At 41.5% G+C, this 19057-nt stretch overlaps 2 protein-coding genes across 2 annotated transcripts in view; one reads left to right on the forward strand and one right to left on the reverse strand.

Annotated features, from left to right (window-relative positions):
- The window catches only part of LOC100551022 (clathrin heavy chain 1), a 17571-nt gene extending 1014 nt beyond the window's left edge, over positions 1–16557 (forward strand). Inside the window, exons 2-26 of the mRNA XM_031556494.1 lie at positions 227–379; positions 641–763; positions 1015–1152; positions 1440–1604; positions 1724–1904; positions 2365–2528; positions 3803–3928; positions 4502–4644; positions 4987–5221; positions 5577–5699; positions 5791–5936; positions 6106–6289; positions 6625–6817; positions 7285–7442; positions 7634–7798; positions 7890–7997; positions 8115–8282; positions 8440–8589; positions 8857–8988; positions 9155–9265; positions 9975–10145; positions 10453–10674; positions 11787–11807; positions 14752–14827; positions 15539–16557. Of these exons, the coding sequence (XP_031412354.1) occupies positions 227–379; positions 641–763; positions 1015–1152; positions 1440–1604; positions 1724–1904; positions 2365–2528; positions 3803–3928; positions 4502–4644; positions 4987–5221; positions 5577–5699; positions 5791–5936; positions 6106–6289; positions 6625–6817; positions 7285–7442; positions 7634–7798; positions 7890–7997; positions 8115–8282; positions 8440–8589; positions 8857–8988; positions 9155–9265; positions 9975–10145; positions 10453–10674; positions 11787–11807; positions 14752–14827; positions 15539–15663 (3681 nt within the window). The 3' untranslated portion in view covers positions 15664–16557. The remainder of the gene's footprint in view (positions 1–226; positions 380–640; positions 764–1014; positions 1153–1439; positions 1605–1723; positions 1905–2364; positions 2529–3802; positions 3929–4501; positions 4645–4986; positions 5222–5576; positions 5700–5790; positions 5937–6105; positions 6290–6624; positions 6818–7284; positions 7443–7633; positions 7799–7889; positions 7998–8114; positions 8283–8439; positions 8590–8856; positions 8989–9154; positions 9266–9974; positions 10146–10452; positions 10675–11786; positions 11808–14751; positions 14828–15538) is intronic.
- A 1507-nt stretch (positions 16558–18064) lies between these two features.
- On the reverse strand, positions 18065–19051 carry PTRH2 (peptidyl-tRNA hydrolase 2). The gene is made up of 2 exons (XM_003211831.3): positions 19047–19051; positions 18065–18746 (listed from the first exon to the last, which is right to left on the reverse strand). The coding sequence occupies exon 2, from the start codon at positions 18725–18727 to the stop codon at positions 18212–18214; it is 516 nt and encodes a 171-aa protein (XP_003211879.1). The 5' UTR covers positions 18728–18746; positions 19047–19051; the 3' UTR covers positions 18065–18211.
- Between the last annotated feature and the right edge of the window lie 6 nt (positions 19052–19057).

The following is a 19057-nucleotide window of genomic DNA, read 5'->3' on the forward strand; positions in this document are numbered from 1 at the left end:
TTGAGAGAGAGGAAAACTCAGCTGGGCAGCTCTTCAGTGCACTAGAGTCATCAAATGGCTGAGATAAGATGAATATCTATCAATTTTCTTCCAAAATAATGCTATCAATATGATTCTTGATGTTTTCTTGTTTGTTTAATAAACAAGAAGAGAAAGAAGGGAGAACATAATAATGCACTTTAGTGTAACACCGTCAGGGTTGTCTTACTGTATTTATTTTTAACAGCTGGAGTGCTCAGAGGAGCTGGGAGACCTTGTGAAATCTGTAGACCCTACACTAGCACTTAGCGTCTATCTGAGAGCCAATGTTCCAAACAAAGTCATCCAGTGTTTTGCTGAAACAGGACAAGTTCAGAAGATTGTTTTGTATGCTAAGAAGGTAAGAGGAAACTTGATTGCTATATCCATTCTCTGTTTAAGAATAATTGGTATCTTAGATCTAAGGTTCTTAGATCTTAAGGTTGTTATTAATTACTCTTGGACTTCATACGTGTATCCTCTCGTACTTCCCTATGTAGCCTTCTCCAAATGAGGAAATTGTGACTGGGTAGTGTAAGCTGCTGACAGAGGCTCTTACTGAGCTCTGTATGTAACAAAGCTTGTTCTCTTGCCGAATTACTACTTTTCATTATCTCTTCAGGTTGGGTATACTCCAGATTGGATTTTCTTGCTGAGGAACGTAATGAGAATCAGCCCTGATCAAGGACAGCAGTTTGCCCAAATGCTTGTTCAAGATGAAGAGCCTCTTGCAGACATAACACAAGTAAATAATTTTACTGCTATGAAATGTTAACTCTCGAGTCCTTAAACTGGTAAAAGGAGCTATATTACAGACAGTTCAAAATCTTTCCCTAATGGCATGTTTGGGCTTATTTCACTGGGGCAATGCTGTTTCTTGCTCAGTTTTAAGAATGTAAGTGGCAGCTTTATGCAGTAGAAGCTGCAATTAATGTTACTTTGTTTAAGTGTGTTTCCAGGTCGAAATTAAAAGCCTAATTTTTCTTTTTCTTGCAGATTGTGGATGTTTTTATGGAATATAATTTAATTCAGCAATGCACAGCCTTCTTACTGGATGCACTGAAGAATAATCGCCCCTCAGAAGGTCCCCTGCAAACACGTTTACTTGAGATGAACCTCATGCATGCACCCCAGGTATGCTTTGAGAGTTATACTGGATCAGGCTTGTCTGTAGCTGAACTAGCCACTAGTTTTTGTGGCCTGTATCAAGTGGCACTGATAAACAAGTAAAATTATGAAAGCATCTGTGCTTTAACTGTAAAATTATAATTCCTTTTTTTTTTTTTAATTAAGTACTTCAAACCCCTAAGATAGTTTCTCTTCAGATTATTTCTTGATAGAATTTCTGTGTGTTGCTGTTTATATGGAGCTAAGCAATGATATGTGGCAGTGCTGTAGCAACTGATGGTTATTACTTCTAGGTTGCAGATGCTATCCTGGGAAACCAAATGTTTACTCATTATGATCGGGCTCACATAGCTCAGCTGTGTGAGAAAGCTGGCTTGCTGCAGAGAGCACTCGAACACTTCACAGACTTGTATGACATCAAGCGTGCAGTAGTTCACACTCATCTTCTCAATCCTGAGGTATGAAATCAAATATCCTGAATCTAGCAAAACCCAGGCTATTAATAATTTCTTTCTACCCTGATTTCAGCTTGTACAGTGTTTTACTTGGGTCTGAAATGGCTGATGTGTTTCTGCAGTGGCTAGTGAACTACTTTGGCTCCTTGTCAGTAGAAGATTCGCTGGAGTGTCTGCGTGCAATGTTATCTGCCAACATCCGTCAGAACCTGCAGATCTGTGTCCAGGTAGCTTCAAAATACCACGAACAGCTGTCAACACAGTCACTTATTGAGCTGTTTGAGTCCTTCAAGAGCTTTGAAGGTGAGTTCATGCTCCTGTCTCTAGCAAAAGGAGTTAGTGCTCACCTTTGTACAAGTGCATATGAAGGGCTGTCTTACCTGTTGAAAGCCATATTTAGCTTAAGTACCTCTTCCTCAAAACTATCTTGAAACCTGACCTAGAGCTTAAAACTCCTCTTTTAAGTAGGCACCAACACTCAGTGTTGCATATCTTGGTTGTCTGGAATATTTCAGTTCTTTTGAATGCTACCAGAAAGCTTTGAGCTGTAGGAAACCTAAAAAGTCCAGTATTGCAATTGAAGAAACTGCTAGCGTTCTTCCTCTGTCCAAAATGCTCACCATAAATTTGTGTAGCCTTTGTAAACTTCTGCAGTAATCCAATTTCAAGTTTTCTTGTAATGAAAACTAGGCGGACTTTCTCAGAAGCTAGTATTTCTCCAATCAAATACTAGCAAAATAACATGTTGACTGTTTCCTTCAAGGTTTGTTTTATTTCCTGGGCTCCATTGTAAACTTTAGCCAGGATCCAGATGTGCACTTCAAGTATATTCAAGCTGCATGCAAGACAGGACAGATTAAAGAAGTAGAAAGAATCTGCAGGGAAAGCAACTGCTATGATCCAGAACGTGTTAAAAACTTCCTCAAGGTAACATTTGGATAGTGGTGGATTGCCTTGAATTGTTTGGGGTTCTGATAAAATGTGGTCTGTATTGTTAACAAAATAAGGCAGCTTTGTGAAAGTAAGTCTTTTCCTTTGGGAACTTCAGCCAAGTGAACTGTGGTTTATCTCTGCTAGGATATGCCAGTCGGTGTAAATACATGATAACTGACCATTCCTGCTGGGATTCAGAGCATCTCTAACATAATTGAGAAGAGTGGAAAAAGACAGTGCACTCTAAGTTCAGATTCTATAGCCTATGATCAGCACTGAGCTTATTGATGAATGTAACTTCGTTAGAAGTAGTAGAAACAGTGTGGGAGGGGAAAACTTTATCTGGGAACATTTCCTGCCTTCGTGTTTGTCAGTTACATAGTATAGTCTTAGATTTTGCTGATCGTATCTGAAGATGGCAAAACTCATTTGAAATGAGAATTCTATTAAAAACAACAAAACAAAACAAAACACTGGTTTCACTGAGGTGTAAGGTATGTAAATTGATCAAGCCAGCTAAGTTAAGTTATCGAGCTGTCAAATTCCTGATGAAAGCTATTGTTTTTTGTGCTGTTCCGTGTCTGGAATGTGCAGGACATGTACCAGGTAAATCTCCCAGTACAGGCCTCCCTGTGTAAACTCCTTAACTGTAATTTGTACATGTAGGATTATATTCTGGGATGTGCATGTTCAAATAAGTGATCTGAAATACATGTCTGGACTAGTGTCCAGCACATAGGCAAGCTTTAGTGCTGTAACTGTTGTCATCTGATGCTTGGAATAGTTTTAGCTAACTTAATCTGGTTAACAGTTTTAGTCCTAGTTTGATTCTTACTGTTCTCTAAATCCATTGCTGCAAGGTACCACAGGACACGTGACGCTTAAAGTCACTTCTGTTTGTAAGCTTTCTGTTGTGGTCTACAATTCAAGTCTTGGTTAAATTCCTTTTGAAATCCCAGAGTGCTAATCCTGCACACCAAACACCAGTGGCAACTAAAAATGCTACTTAGAGCTTAGACTTACAATAGCTGTACTGTGTTGTAAAACTTCATAGATCTTGCCATGCAAAGAACCACAATTAAACTTCAGAAGGCTTCTTGCTGTATGCCCTGATATGGGCTGAGTACTCCGTTTTGCTGCATATTGCAAACAAGAAGTAATACACTGTTATTTGATTAACCATTGAATTTTGAACTTTCAAGTTCAGTTGTATTTGTCTGCTTAAGTCTGAGAACAAAACCAAATAATGGAAGTTCTTCTCCTTGTAGGAAGCTAAACTCACTGACCAGCTACCGCTCATCATTGTGTGTGATCGCTTCGACTTTGTCCACGACTTGGTGCTGTACTTATATAGAAATAATCTCCAAAAATATATTGAGATATATGTACAGAAGGTAAGCTCCAACTGGTCACTTGGCTTTAGTGAGTCAAACTGATCAACCTTTCTAGTACTGTATCCAACTATAAGCATAATGTTGGTAGTTATTTGGCAAAAAGTCTCATACTTGAGTGATGTCTAAGTATCTACTAGTGGCCTCTGACAAGCTAACCCTTATGGGAGTCACATCTTTTATTTATTCTCCAGTCAAACTGAGCAGTAACCCTGGTAATGTGCCTCATAAAGAAGGAAGACTTGGTAGAATAGCTATGGGTTTCTTAAGATGATTTTAACTTCCAACTTTGGTGCAGAGAGGGCAGGCAATTCTCCTGTACAGTTTCCTCCAGGGACAAATTAGTTTGCTCAGCAGCTCTTCCTGTGGGGAGCGAGCACTAGTGAGCCACTGACTGTTATGACTGGAGAATTGATTTGTTTTCTTTCCTGTACTCAGAACTCGGGAAATGGGAGAAAAGGGTAAGAAGGTGAGGTTGCTCTGAGCAAAGTACCCTTTATGTGGTGTTCTTGGGAGAAGTATTGACTATCTGTGCTGCATGACAACATGCTGATGACTTAAAATGATCCTATTTAGGTGAATCCAAGCCGCCTGCCTGTTGTTATTGGGGGACTGCTTGATGTGGATTGCTCTGAAGATGTGATAAAGAACCTTATCCTTGTAGTGAGAGGCCAGTTTTCAACTGATGAACTTGTTGCAGAAGTTGAGAAAAGAAACAGGTATTAAATTTCTGCAAGTCTCCTAATACTGCTAGACTGCTAATGGTTATAATGTTCATTCATCCATGCATGTCCTCATTAAGTAACTAAATCTGGTAATGACAGCCAGAAGCTGTCTTTGGGTGAGAAAGCAGCAGCAGTCTGCTTTAATTCTTGGCTGATGTGAGGACCTTCATTAAGTAGACTTCAGTAGTGAAACAGAATTGAAGCCAAAATGGAGTACTGAAACTCTGGTTTAATTACTGACTTCTTTATACACTGAAGCTGACTTTCACAGTGAAGAAACTATACAAGTGGTTACTTACTCAACCTTTAATGCGAGAAAACCCACCTTTCTTCCAGGCTGAAACTACTCCTGCCCTGGCTGGAGGCAAGAATTCATGAGGGTTGTGAGGAGCCTGCAACACACAATGCATTGGCCAAAATATACATTGATAGCAACAACAACCCAGAAAGATTTTTGCGTGAGAATCCTTACTATGATAGCCGAGTTGTTGGCAAGTACTGTGAGAAGAGGGACCCGCACCTGGCCTGCGTGGCTTATGAACGTGGACAGTGTGACTTGGAGCTGATCAATGTATGTATGCCCAAACAGTGGACTTGTGGGTTAAGTGCTAGCAGGAATATCATGGGGATAAGTACTTTGGGCTTATGGTTGACAGCAGCATTTACTTCCTAAGAAGTACTAAGCTAGAACCTGCTCACTTGCATCAGAATAGGAAGCTGTTTGATTGGCCCTCTGCACATGAATGAGAAATGGGATTTTCCCCTGGAAATTCTAGAATGGGGGGCTAGTGGTGGTATCAAAGCCTGAGATTTCTAGCCTGCATCTCAGGGGAGCTAATTTGATGTTGCAGTACAATTAGTTTGTCAGCTAGTAGTAGGCTTAAGTGGTTGTGACTTCATTCTAAAAAGCCTTTGCCTTTCACTAGGTGTGCAATGAGAACTCTCTCTTCAAAAGCCTTTCCCGCTACTTAGTTCGCCGTAAAGACCCTGAACTGTGGGCCAGTGTGCTGCTGGAAAGCAACCCGTATAGAAGACCACTAATTGACCAGGTACAACAGCTACAATCCTAAAAGCCTTTACTGTCCTAACCTGACTTGCTTGCACCTGACTGACCTGAATTGTCAATGACTCTGCCCACAGGTTGTACAGACTGCATTGTCAGAGACCCAGGATCCTGAGGAGGTGTCTGTTACTGTGAAGGCCTTCATGACTGCAGATCTTCCCAATGAGCTTATTGAACTGCTGGAGAAAATAGTTCTCGATAACTCTGTATTCAGTGAGCACAGGTGTGTAATGTCAGAACCGGGTCACAAGAAACTTGAATTTATACCTGATGTGAGCGTTGAACTGCTGTAATGTGGAACAGCAAGCAAACTAGGAACTTCTCCAGAAGAGAGGGTGAATCTCTTGTTCTTTACTTGATTTACTTGAAGAGTATTTTCTTTCTCTGTGTAGGAACTTGCAGAACCTGCTAATTCTTACAGCTATTAAGGCTGATCGCACCCGTGTCATGGAATACATCAATCGCCTGGATAACTATGATGCTCCAGACATAGCCAATATAGCTATCAGTAATGAGCTCTTTGAGGAGGCGTTTGCCATCTTCAGGAAGTTTGATGTGAACACATCAGCTGTACAGGTATTTTAAAATCTGCCCGTAATAACTGTGATATGTGCATCCTCACATGAGGACTTTGTTGTTAACTTGTGACTTTGGTAGTTAACACCAGTTAGCACCAAAAGCTGCTCTGTGTCATGTCCTGTGAAGTAGAACCAGTATTTGGTGTGTATCCAATCCTATAGTGAGGGAAACTTCTTAAGCATAAAATTGTTAGTACTGTGTGCATTATGTAGTGTTGTCTGTTTTTTTAAAAGCAACTGTGGATTTACTGAAGAGCTGTAATATGAAACACATATCTTAGTATCTTGTAAAACTTAATAGACAGTGACTGATCATGGTAACCCTCTCTGTAGGTATTAATAGAGCACATTGGAAACCTGGATCGTGCGTATGAATTTGCTGAACGCTGCAATGAGCCTGCTGTGTGGAGTCAGCTGGCTAAAGCACAGCTTCAGAAAGGGATGGTAAAGGAAGCAATTGATTCATACATTAAAGCAGATGATCCTTCCTCGTACATGGAAGTTGTTCAAGCTGCCAATGCCAGTGGTATGATGAAGTTTTATATAAAATTTTGCTGTTGATTTTGCTTAATTTTTTTTTTTTTGCACGATGCTGCAGAAACTGCAGTTCTGCCAAACCTATTTCTTGATGTAAGCAGAAGAATCTGATCCTTCAAAGACTGCCCTAAAGAAGGGTGGGAGAAGATACTGTACTGATTTTGCAGATAATTATTTGTCTTGTGGCTACCTTTTTTACATAGCTGGAGGCTTCTGTCAGAGCAGTTGCTTCTAAGGAGGTCTTTGCATGCAGTTAATACCATAATAATAATTGACTCAATTGGCCTGTCAAAAAGTGACCTTATCTAATGTAGCACATGCAGTATAAAGGCTGGCCTTAATTGTTGGGGGATGTCTATTGAACTATTTATGGAAAAGTAGGTTGAGGTGGTAGTATAACTAAAGCACCTGTGATCTCAGTGATGAGAAGTAAACATTCTGAACTCTGTTTGATAGGAAACTGGGAAGAACTGGTGAAATATCTTCAGATGGCACGCAAGAAGGCCCGGGAATCATATGTGGAAACGGAATTAATCTTTGCTCTTGCTAAAACAAACCGTCTGGCAGAGCTAGAAGAATTTATCAATGGACCAAACAATGCACATATCCAGCAAGTGAGTGAAACTGATTTTCAGTTGTGCTGTGTCAGCAGTGGATGTTGTTGTAAAGTGGCATTGGATCTTCTGTCTCTTTGGATACGTAGGTCTTGAACCTTAAAGGCATTTCCGTTTTGATAATGGCTTGAATGCTACATATTTTAAATCTGACTGAACAGCTCTTATAACTTGGTTATGCTCTCCTACAGGTTGGTGATCGCTGTTATGATGAAAAGATGTATGAAGCTGCTAAGCTGTTGTATAACAATGTGTCCAACTTTGGCCGTTTAGCCTCAACTTTAGTTCACCTAGGTGAATACCAGGCGGCTGTGGATGGTGCTCGGAAAGCAAACAGTACTCGCACGTGGAAAGAGGTAAACTTACTGCCTGAAGAAGTTAAAGAACTCCAAAGCTCTAGCCTCTTCAGAGGCTTTTTACAAGCTGTAACACAATTGTCCTTTCCAGGTCTGCTTTGCTTGTGTTGATGGAAAAGAATTCCGCCTGGCCCAGATGTGTGGACTTCATATTGTAGTGCATGCAGATGAGTTGGAAGAGCTTATCAATTATTACCAGGTAATTAAGCTGCTATTCTACAGTCAAAGACTGTGTTGCCAGAAGAGAACTTAGAGTAAAGCTGACAGTCAGTCAGATTTGTTCCTAATGTGAAACATCTCTAACTGTGTTTTTTAGGATCGTGGCTACTTTGAAGAGCTGATAACTATGTTGGAAGCAGCACTTGGACTTGAGCGAGCGCACATGGGGATGTTTACAGAGTTAGCAATTCTTTACTCCAAGTTCAAACCACAGAAAATGAGGGAGCACTTGGAACTGTTCTGGTCCAGAGTCAACATCCCCAAGGTGAGATGCCTCAGACTTGTTAAACCTGAAACTTAAAACACATCTGTCAGGATTGTGTGTACCCTAGCTTTTGCAATAGCAACACTTGAGTACTGTTGGATGCTGATAGCAATATATGTGTATATTGATTGGAATTTCTAAAATGCCCTTTGCTTAGGTTCTGAGAGCTGCAGAACAAGCCCATCTCTGGGCTGAATTGGTGTTCTTATATGATAAGTATGAAGAATATGATAATGCCATAATCACGATGATGAATCACCCAACAGATGCTTGGAAAGAAGGACAATTCAAAGATATCATAACTAAGGTATTACTTTCCTAGTGGAAGGAGGTAAACTTTTAAACTTTATGTGCACTTCCATTCTTCAGCTGTAGTCTGTTTAAAATTGAAAGTTCTTGGTACTGCCACATAATTTCAAAACAAGAGAACTACAGTAACTAAGAAGACTTCTGTAGACAGTCTTGCATTTGTGGCTTGGTTGTGCTGGAATGTCTTAAGGTTGTGCCCATAATTCATTGGGATTCCTTTACAATCAAGTTTCTGCTCTTACTGTACATCCTTGTTCATCTCTAGGTGGCCAATGTGGAGCTGTACTACAAAGCAGTTCAATTCTATTTGGAATTCAAACCTCTGTTGCTCAATGATCTGCTGATGGTATTGTCCCCTCGACTTGACCATACTCGTGCTGTTACCTTCTTCACCAAGGTAAATTTTCTACTACTCAGATCAAATAATAAGTTGCAATTGGAAAAGTATTTAGCTATAGTAGCATTTTAAAACATTCTGCTACTTCACTGCCTGTCAGGGAGGATGCTAAGGGGTGTCTAGAAGAACAACTGTGACTTAAGTTTATCTGTCTGCTTCCTTGAAGGTTAAACAGTTACCCCTGGTTAAACCTTACTTGCGCTCTGTTCAAAATCACAACAACAAATCAGTGAATGAGTCCCTGAACAACCTCTTCATTATTGAAGAAGACTACCAGGTATGTATTGTCTTGAAAGGGTAGTTGCTGAAACAGAAATGGATTTGTGTTATGTGTGATTCAAAACAGAAGGATCTACTTGTGAACTTCAGATGAAGTTCAAGCTGGCTTCTGTGTCAGTATTAACCTAGTGTTCTAAGTCTGTCTTTAATGTTTAGAAACACTGCTTTCTCTCTTGTTTCCGGTAGGTTCGGCCTGCTTGCTGTTAACCTACATTCCTTAAGTGTATGTGTTCTTTGTGGCTTCAAGCAGGGCTAGCCATGGCTAGGGAAGGATTAAGTGAAGAACTGTCAGTGGCTTCTCAGAAGCTTTCTGGGTTATTCCTACTGAGGAGCGTGGCAGATTCCTACTTTGAGTGTTACAGATCTAGCTTTTATTTTAAGAAAACAATGGATGCTAAAGAAAGAATTTGAAGAAAGGTCAATCTATTATGTCTAGCTTTTGTACTGTTTGTAGGCTGTACAGTAGATATTCAGTGTCTTAACCTCAACAATCACTGCTGAAACGTATAAACTGGAATACTCTGAGCTCCATATGTGTCAAATGCTAGCTTGACCAAAAAAAAATAGATCTTTCTGCAGGTCTAGTTAGAATACTTTGTCTTCTTAGAATTACAAATACAGAATAAAGATGCAATTATTTTCCATACATCTTAGAGGATGCAATTGTATTTGTGAGATGTGAGTAACTTTTGTTGCTCTTGACTCAGGCCCTTAGGACTTCTATAGATGCTTATGACAACTTTGACAACATTTCTCTTGCTCAACGTTTGGAGAAACACGAGCTGATAGAGTTCCGAAGGATTGCTGCGTATCTGTTCAAAGGAAACAATCGCTGGAAGCAAAGTGTGGAACTCTGTAAGAAGGACAGACTGTATAAGGTAAGACACATATGCAGATCTGGTTTAGTATACTTGACTTATTTGAGGTCTTTCAACTAACTCCCAAACTCTCCAATTTGATCTCTTAACTTTCCAGTTGAGCTGCATCTTTGTGGATGCCACTAGGTGGTGCCTCTTGGTACTCTTAGTAATCTGGCAAATCTTGCTGCAGAATTCTTAGAAACAAATTGTAGAATGCCTCTTCTCTGCTAATGTCAGTAATATGTTGCAGCTTAGTTAAATACCACATCCATGTCAGCGAATGTACCTCGGTACATTAAGCTAACCAGTCTCTCTCCTGTTGTAGGATGCAATGCAATATGCTTCAGAATCCAAAGATACTGAGTTGGCAGAAGAATTGTTGCAGTGGTTCTTGCAGGAGAACAAGAAAGAGTGCTTCGGTGCTTGTCTCTTCACCTGCTATGATCTTTTAAGGCCTGACGTTGTCTTGGAAACAGCGTGGAGGCACAACATCATGGACTTTGCCATGCCATACTTTATTCAGGTCATGAAGGAGTACTTGACCAAGGTAAGAGCAGGTGCTTCTCCACCACTGAAAGCTTGTTAGTCACTGTGGTGCGTATGCCTTGAGACTGTCTGCTTGCTACTAACATTGATATGGGCTTTGTCAAATGTCTGTCTGTCCATGTCCACACTTATTTTTCAGTCCATCTGGGGAGAGACTTCGCCCTCTAAGAGACTGAAACATTTGCAGACTCCGCCCTTTCTACCAGTTGCAGAACATGCATCAGTAGTATTTGCCTGACCGTGGGCAGTGTCTTAAGTAGCTCCAGGATTCAGGCTTTTTATATGCCATGTCAATTGGAAATCCCAGCAGGGAATAAGCTAACTAAATTCTAGTCTGTATACTAAAAAAGCTTTATTATAGCTAGAACTTGAGTTAACTTTGTCTGCTGTGCATTTAACTTTAAAACATGGCTCTGATGCTTAATGACACTAACTATCTGTTTGACTCAACTCTTGCTTGCAGTTGCATTAGGATGGCAAAAATGCTTGGTAGTGTTCTGGCAGACTTGAACCAGATTAGTCACAGCTAAATGCTAGCTGTCAATTGCAGAATTTGTCCTGCTGAGGCTGTTAGTGTATGTTAGTAGATGAAATGGCCTAAATCCCTTAATGTTCAAAACTCTTCTATGAGAAGTAAAAATTTAGTTCAGTGCTAGAGTCAGTGAAGTCCACAGTGCCTGTTTGTCTAGTAGACTTGCCTGGCTGTTACGCATAGAGGCAAGACTCTGTAGTCCTAGAAATCTGCTATCCTTAAATGCTGTACTTTGGGGGAGGTGGGAGCTGTCTAAGCAATAATGTTGCTTATCAGATATGCCTGATGTACTGAGGTATTACTAGGCCTCTCTTGGGACTGGTAGTCCTGGAGTAGGATTCTTAGATTAAAATGTGACCTACTGAAAGGTTAGGTTGTAATTCTAGTTAGCTAATGAAATCAATGCAGTACAATCTGGCAACAAGCAGAGCTGCCTTTTTAAAGCAGATACTTCTGGTGTATCTTTATTTTCACTCTCCTGTACCTTAATTATTTCTTCCCTGACACTTTTGTTTCTACCTCTTATATGCTAAATATGGAATTTGATTTTTCTAAGCTGCACCTTCTGAATTCCTTTGCAGGTTGATGCAATAAAGGAAAAGGTGAAAGTTGATTCTTGTTTTCCATCTTTAAGTCTGGAGGACTAAGTCTAAGGATTCTGCATGAGTTTTTTTTCTTTCCTACGTTTATTACACTGCTGCTACTGCTTTTTCCCCAAACAAAATATCACTAAAGCATATGCAAATCGTTTAACTTCATGAGTAGCTAGTGCAGTAGGACAAAAGTAGATTCATTGCTACTAATAAGCTAATAGAACCTCAGGAAGGGCGAACAGGTGATCAGCTGGATCACAGTCAACCTGATGTCAAAGGGATAAACAAATCTTGCTTTCTGACTGCCATACTGACCAGAAGAATGACCTACAGTAAGGAATAAATAAGTCTTCTCAACCGTCTCTGAGCCATAAAGCAAAATAGCATTTGCTGATTAAATGACTGTGATCCAGTTTCTGATCTCTTGACCATTACTAATGTGTGCTGACAGTAGGCAGAATAGATACTAGCTGCTTCAGAAGAGACTCTTCCTCATTCAGGTGTCCAGTTCTTATGGTGCTAGTTTAATCCACATGGTGCTCTAGATCCTGTAGTAACTTAAAACCCCAGCTTTTAGACCAAGTCTGTGGTTCCCTTCCCTGTAGTAAATTTCTTTTAGTGGTACAAAAAGAAACAAGACTGCCTTCCAAGCTCTTCAGCTTCATTAAATTTCTTTTGCTACCTGTTTAAAAAAAAAAAAAAAAGTAATTTAGACTTCTTACTGAGGCTACTGTGGGACTTGCCTTTTGCTATGCAATGTTGCCCCTCCTAAGGGTAATCTCTAAGGCTTCTGTCCATCTTCTTCTGTACAAATACCACTTCAATTCTCCTCAAAACCAGCCCAAGTTTTAGTTTTCTATTAACGTGGTTGAGCAAAGGGCAAACAAACTGACAAATGGCTTCAAGATGGACTATGTGCAAACTGCTGCTTGGTGATGAGATGACTGTAAATACACCACTGGAACTCAAGGCTAACCTGACTAAAATGCATAGTGTAAGGTCCTTCAGCAGCTAGTAAGTGAGGCAGTAAGAAAGCGTGTGTGTGAAAAAAGGTAATTGAACTGCAGTGTTTGCATAAACTACGCATGTGTAGCAGTCATTGCAATTACATCCCACTATCCTTAAGCTACAAGGCATTGCTGTGGGCTGCGTGTGGTTTTTGGGGGGAGCCTGTATGGCAGTCATCTTCAGACCTCACTCCTGCTTCAGTACTTTTGCCTCTTTTTCATGCACACATAACACAATAACATTGAATGCATGTTACTTTTCCTCTGCAGCTTATTGCAGTCCCTGTGGAAAAGCCTTTTAAACAATCTTGTAACAAGTGTGTTAGGGTACTGAACCTGATGAAGCTCAAGCAAGTGCTGTAAGAACCATCCTGCAGGCTGGTTACAGACTTGTTCTTGGAATTGTTTGTTTAACTTTGAGGAGAGGCATCAAAACTGGGTCAAAAATGCATGGAATGTCCTGGGCTGGAGGCTTTCCAAGTGTATGTAAACCAAAAGCCTCTGCTGATTAGCAATCTCTGCACATTCTCCTTGGATCTGCATCTCTAAACTTGTGCTTTTATGTTCACTGTGTTACTATTTGAGCTAAAACCAGTGCATTCTCAGCACGGTTTCTGGAAATGAGTCTTAAAGGATACACTCATGCACTTTGACAACAGCAAGCCAGATACCGGTGTGAGACAACAAAAAGGCTTGCTGTGGAAGCCGGAGCAATGAATGAACTCAAAGCTCAGGACTTAACGCCACTTCCTGGAGTATTGCCTCTAATTGAGGTTACAAATTAACAGGTTTAAGGAACACATGTTGTAACTTGCAATTAAGAAGGAAGAAAGCTGGTAGCGCTGCCTGCAGGTAATTGCTAAGGTAGCACAGTTACACTGAAAACTGTTCAACTCGTGGATGTTGTAACTGAACAAGTAATGCTGACCCTGTGTAAGTACAGGAGGACCTATCTTCAAGCTCCTTTATTAAGGACACATGAAATGAAAGACTAATCTGGTTTGCGAGTTGTCTTACTGTTTTACAAAGTAATTGGCGCGATTGTTTCTGACTTCACTCTAAATCTTATCTCTCAGGTAAAATATCAATACCTAATTTGTATGGTTTTAGTTTCAGGGCCTGCCTTAGACCATAGCAATGCTGAGTTTCCTGGTATCTGTTTTAGTAGCAAACAGTACTTCACTGCAGAAGAAGTTTCTTCTCTTCCTTTTTGTAGGGGGGGCTAACAGCACAATCCCACTTGCTGTGCAGCAGAGTGAAGCTGGCTAGTCTTGTCCTGTTTTTGTGTGTAAAGCTCGCACAAGTTGAGTATTTGTGGGTTTAGGCTGACTGCCACACAGTTCTAGAGTGGAAAAAAGCAAGTCTTATACACATGCATTCTCTGCATTTGAACTTAAATTGCATGAGTGAATGGGTTTGGAAAGTGAAATCTTGAGGCTCAAGTGACATGTCGGATGCTATTGCAGTCTGCTCCATACAAATACCAACTTCAGATTACTTTGCCTCAACGTTATATTCAGGGAAACCTCTCCAGGTCTGAACTCTGTCCTAGCAGTTGCTCCAGCACCAAAGATCTCCAGCTGACACTGTGCCAAAATCTGAGTTTGTGACTTCAGGCTGTTGGTTTGGAGCAGTTGGAGCAACAGTCACTCATGAGCTTACTGATGTCAAAGTAGCTCTAGTCCAGTATGGGACCTTTCATACAGAGCTTCAGCCTGGAGCCACTTTCAATGAAGTTCCACAAATCCCTCAATTAAGGGTTTTTTTCAGGAAACGGACAATCTTGACTGCACCAGTACCAACATTGCTACTTGAATTGATCTGAATTTGTAAATGGTCTCCTTTTCTTGATGGGTGTTAACATACCACTAAGGCTTTTCCACTTCTCTGCCATGAATAAGTACCTCATCTAGAGGAGTTGTTTTAATTGTTGGTCTCGATTCCAGGTGGATAAACTGGATGCATCAGAGTCCTTGAGAAAGGAAGAGGAGCAAGCTACTGAAACACAACCTATTGTTTATGGTAATATTGTGGTTCATGTGTTGTAATATATTTGGCTTTTATATCAGCACTTCTCTATTTCTTCCAAGAAATGTTCTTCATGTGAAAGCAAGTCTTAAGGAAACGTGTTCTGAAGTACAACTACGGTACTGCTGCTAAGACTGTACGGGGACTACAGGATTTAAGACTCATGTCCCATTACAGAAAGGTTTTCTTGAGGGAAGTAGCATGGGAGCTGTCCTAGAAGTGCATTATTTAGATCTTGCTATTTATTATCTTGGATATTCATATCCAGATTATTCCACTGATTCTAATTACAATTGTTAATTACAAATAGGAATTCTAACGAGTGATAAAGGAGCCTTCAGTCCATAGCTGGCATCTATGCCAGCACTGCATCCTGAAGCAGTGTGATACTTGTGGACTATTGGCTGTAAAGCCACTGGGTGTGATGTTTCAAGACTTAGCTCTGAGTACTAAACTGATGAGTAGTTTGATCTATATTCTCTCCAAAGCAAAAAAATCTCATAGCAGTGTTTCTTTAGGCATGCTTAGCAATTGAGCATCTGACCATCTGAAATCTTTTGGGGAAATATCCATCCCAGCTGCTGAAGACTCTAAGTCAGTCATAGGGAATTATTGTTGAACACACAGAAGTCAAAAGGGAAGCTGCAGGAATTCCATCTGAGCTGTCGGTACCTAGCATAAACTTCTGTCTGTTCTGTCTTCCAGGTCAGCCACAACTCATGTTGACAGCAGGACCCAGTGTTGCAGTTCCTCCACAAGCACCTTTTGGCTATGGTTACACCGCACCACCATATGGGCAACCGCAGCCGGGCTTTGGGTACAGCATGTAAGGTGCAGCACAAGTCTGTTTGGAGCTAGCATATTTTCTTACTGAAACTCCACCGTCCCTCCCCGCTTTAACTCATAACAGGGAAAAAGCAAAGAGTTCTGCCTCGTGTTCTTGTAACCTTTATTTCATGAAGGACTGTTTTTTCTAGCGCAAACTATTTGAATCACTTATGTTAAATCTTTTTCACATTCCATGTCATTTAGACTTTACTTTAAAAGGGGGAATAGTTTAAACAACTTTGTTCAAGTGGGCTTTTGCAGGACTGCTTATTACCATTAAGTCTATTGTGAAGATTCTGATTTGCACTCTATAGTGTTAAACTCTAATATTGAATCTTAAGTTCATCGTATGTGAGCAGCTTACAGTATGTACTGTCTATTCTAAATGCATTTAAGTCTCACTGTATATTCAGAGAAAGCTGAAGTGAAGATACTTGTATTTGACCTTGCAAGACTGCTGACAGAGACAACACTAATCAGCATATCCTACCCTGGTTGGATTGCATAGCTCTAAAAGAATTTAAAATGCATACAGACAACCTTGCCTGACTTAAAAATGAGTAAAAGTTTTTTCCTTAACCTATGCAGGTTTTTCCAGTTATGCATATAGAAAATGCTAGTGTCTTTTTGCTCACTCCATATGTAACAGATGACCTTATGTTGTGCTGTATCCTGTGCTTTTGTGGGACATTCCATTCAGGAACAGAGCACCATGATTCCAATCTGTGTATTTACTAACCCTGCCCTGAGGTTTGTGTATGTTGGATATTGTGGTGTTTTAGATCACTGTTTTGAGTGTACAGAAGAGAGAATTCAAGCATATTGCTGTTCAGTTTTGTTTGTGCAATTTGAAATTACTCAATTTAAAAATAAATTACTGGACTGTGGACATGCTGCATAGTAGTAGCTTCAATTTACTGTTTTCAAAAAAGACCTTCAACCTCAAACCAAGTATTACAATGCTAGTAGTATGGGGCATACAGGTGCATACACTTAAGGGTAGGAGGGGCCATTAGAATAGCAGCAATGGAGACCATGAGTGGTGTCTTGCACTGAAGGGACAATACAAGAAAATACATAATGCTTTTTCTATAGAAAGATTATGCCAGACAGAAGAGAATAGCACTTTTCAGTAGTGAGCTGCATTGTGGTCAACTGCAGCATCTTTGACCAGATGATACATTAGGATTGTAGTAGGGTGTGTCAGTTAAATTGAGATTATGTTCTAGGTATGTAAGTTGCCTTAAATATATTTAGCTTCAAATAAAATGGACTTAAATGTTTCTCTATGAATACTGTCATATTTGAGTGTAATGGATGTTAGAGCACTGACCCTCTTAGAGCTGTAGACACTTCTGTCTCTTAACCAGGAGCAGTTGTCAACATCAGGTTCCAGATTTGAGGCTCAGTCTCCTTCCTGCTTGCTCATATGAACTTTGGTTGTACTGGGTGTCAGTTGAGCAGAGGTACAACCTCTGCACCAGTGTGATTTTAACTCTGCCCAGTTAAATTCCAAAATCGAGTGTTTCCTGAAATCGTATCTTACTGAGGATTAGCAGCTCCTCAGAGGTTAAGATTAGTTCCTATAGGATGAACTGTTTATGTGTGGGTAACTCCCATGGCATTGGCTGAATTGGGAACACTGACTGTGTGCAGCTTCCTACAGATGCAGAAGCTGCACAGCCTCATCCAGAAAAGAGTGCAGCTTGCATCCTCCCTTTAGAAGTGTTTACTGGCTCTTAAGCATTGAGCTGCAAACCCTGTTTAACTTGTTCAGTCTCATACCAGTTACAAGGTATTGCATCAGCTGCCATAGTGGAAACAACACCATAATGTAGCTACAGCTCTCTCCATCTGAGTGGGGCAATCTTCAGCTGCTTCAGGATGTAACCTTCTTTGAATTCAATGTCTTTCAAAAAAGCAAACAAAAAACAACAACAATACTTATGCAAAGGAAAGGGTGGGGGGGAAACTTATTTTTAGCACAAGCCTTATTCACTTATGCCTCCCTGTAGCTGCTGGTCAGCCAGTGAACTTCACACAATTCAAAATTCTCGATCCACTGCACAAGTTTTAAAAATACTGGATTCCTTCTTTTGGGTAGTAAAACTGTCAGCACCATTTTTCCCAACTCCACCAAGCCTAAAATCATAGAATGGCCGGGGTTGAAAAGGACCCCAGTGATCATCTAGTTTCAACCCCCTGCTATGTGCAGGGTCACCAACCACCAGACCAGGCTGCCCAGAGCCACATCCAGCCTGGCAATGCACGATGGGGCACCCACAACCTCCTTGGGCAACCTGTTTCAGTGCAAAACCACCCTCTGTGTGAAAAACTTCCTCCCCATACCATCTTTCCCACTTCAGAGTGCAATACACAAGCTAGAAAAACTCATCAACAGTATTAAGCTTTGCAAATTTACATCTTTTACAAAAAAATGGTAACTTTATTTCTACTGGGAGAACACACTGAAACATCCCAAATCTGGGATTTTATCCCTTCAGCGCTCCTCATCTATACCAGTGCGCTCAAATTCCTTTGCTCCCCAGCTCAGAAGAGTTTTAGATGACCAGAAACTTTATCTACTACATCAGCAGGTCCCGGCCCGATACCGAGGACGGTTTGGGAGCCTGGCGCTATCTGAGTGCGACCAGCATCCTGTATTAAGCTCACAGTCAGTCCCAGGCGCTTGGCATCAGCCAGGAGCTGAATCAGAGTCTCTTCATCGGGAGCTTTGAGGACCACCTTGGGCTGCCCGCAGTACTCCCACTGCTTCAGGAGCTCGGGGTTCCTCCTTTGAACCTGCTTGTAGGCAGAAACGGCCGCGTGGGAACACTGCGCCGCTACTTTACCCTTCCCCATCTTCAGATCGTTGCGGACGATCAGCACCATCTTGAACTCTCCCGACTCTCCCATGACGTTGGTTTCGGTCCCACAGGCGCCGGCGGACGCCGCCACGGCGCGGTGCTGCCGCAGGAGCCGCCCGCGGATGCCCCATCCCAGGCACACACCGCAGGCAACCCCCGCTAGGATGCTGAGGAAGCCGGGCTTGGAGAGATAATCCATGGCGGCTTTGGGAGAGGGGCTGTGGAGAAAGACGGAGCTCACCGTGATCAACCGCTTACTGAGAGGCCGTATTTGCTAATAGGCCGCTCCCTTTTCAGGCAGCGGGAACGGTCACAGCACACGGCCTTCACCCGCCCCCCCAGCAGCGGGAGCCGCACGTGACTGCAACCCGCCGACAGAAGCACCGCAACGTCACCGGCCTCAGCCCCGGGCCTCGCACAACCGGAGCAATTCGAGGCCGACGAATGAAAGAAAGGCGAAACGGGCCGGCTTCTCTCAGGGCCCTCAGGAGAGCTGAGCCGAGCCCCGCCCCGCTCACCTGCTGCCTCC

The sequence above is a fragment of the Meleagris gallopavo genome, chromosome 21 (assembly GCF_000146605.3).
Source record: "Meleagris gallopavo isolate NT-WF06-2002-E0010 breed Aviagen turkey brand Nicholas breeding stock chromosome 21, Turkey_5.1, whole genome shotgun sequence".
Classification (NCBI taxonomy): Eukaryota; Metazoa; Chordata; class Aves; order Galliformes; family Phasianidae; genus Meleagris; species Meleagris gallopavo.

Excerpts from the sequence above, each read along its gene's own strand:
- PTRH2 (XM_003211831.3), bottom strand. The coding sequence starts at position 18,727 with ATGGATTATCTCTCCAAGCCCGGCTTCCTCAGCATCCTAGCGGGGGTT.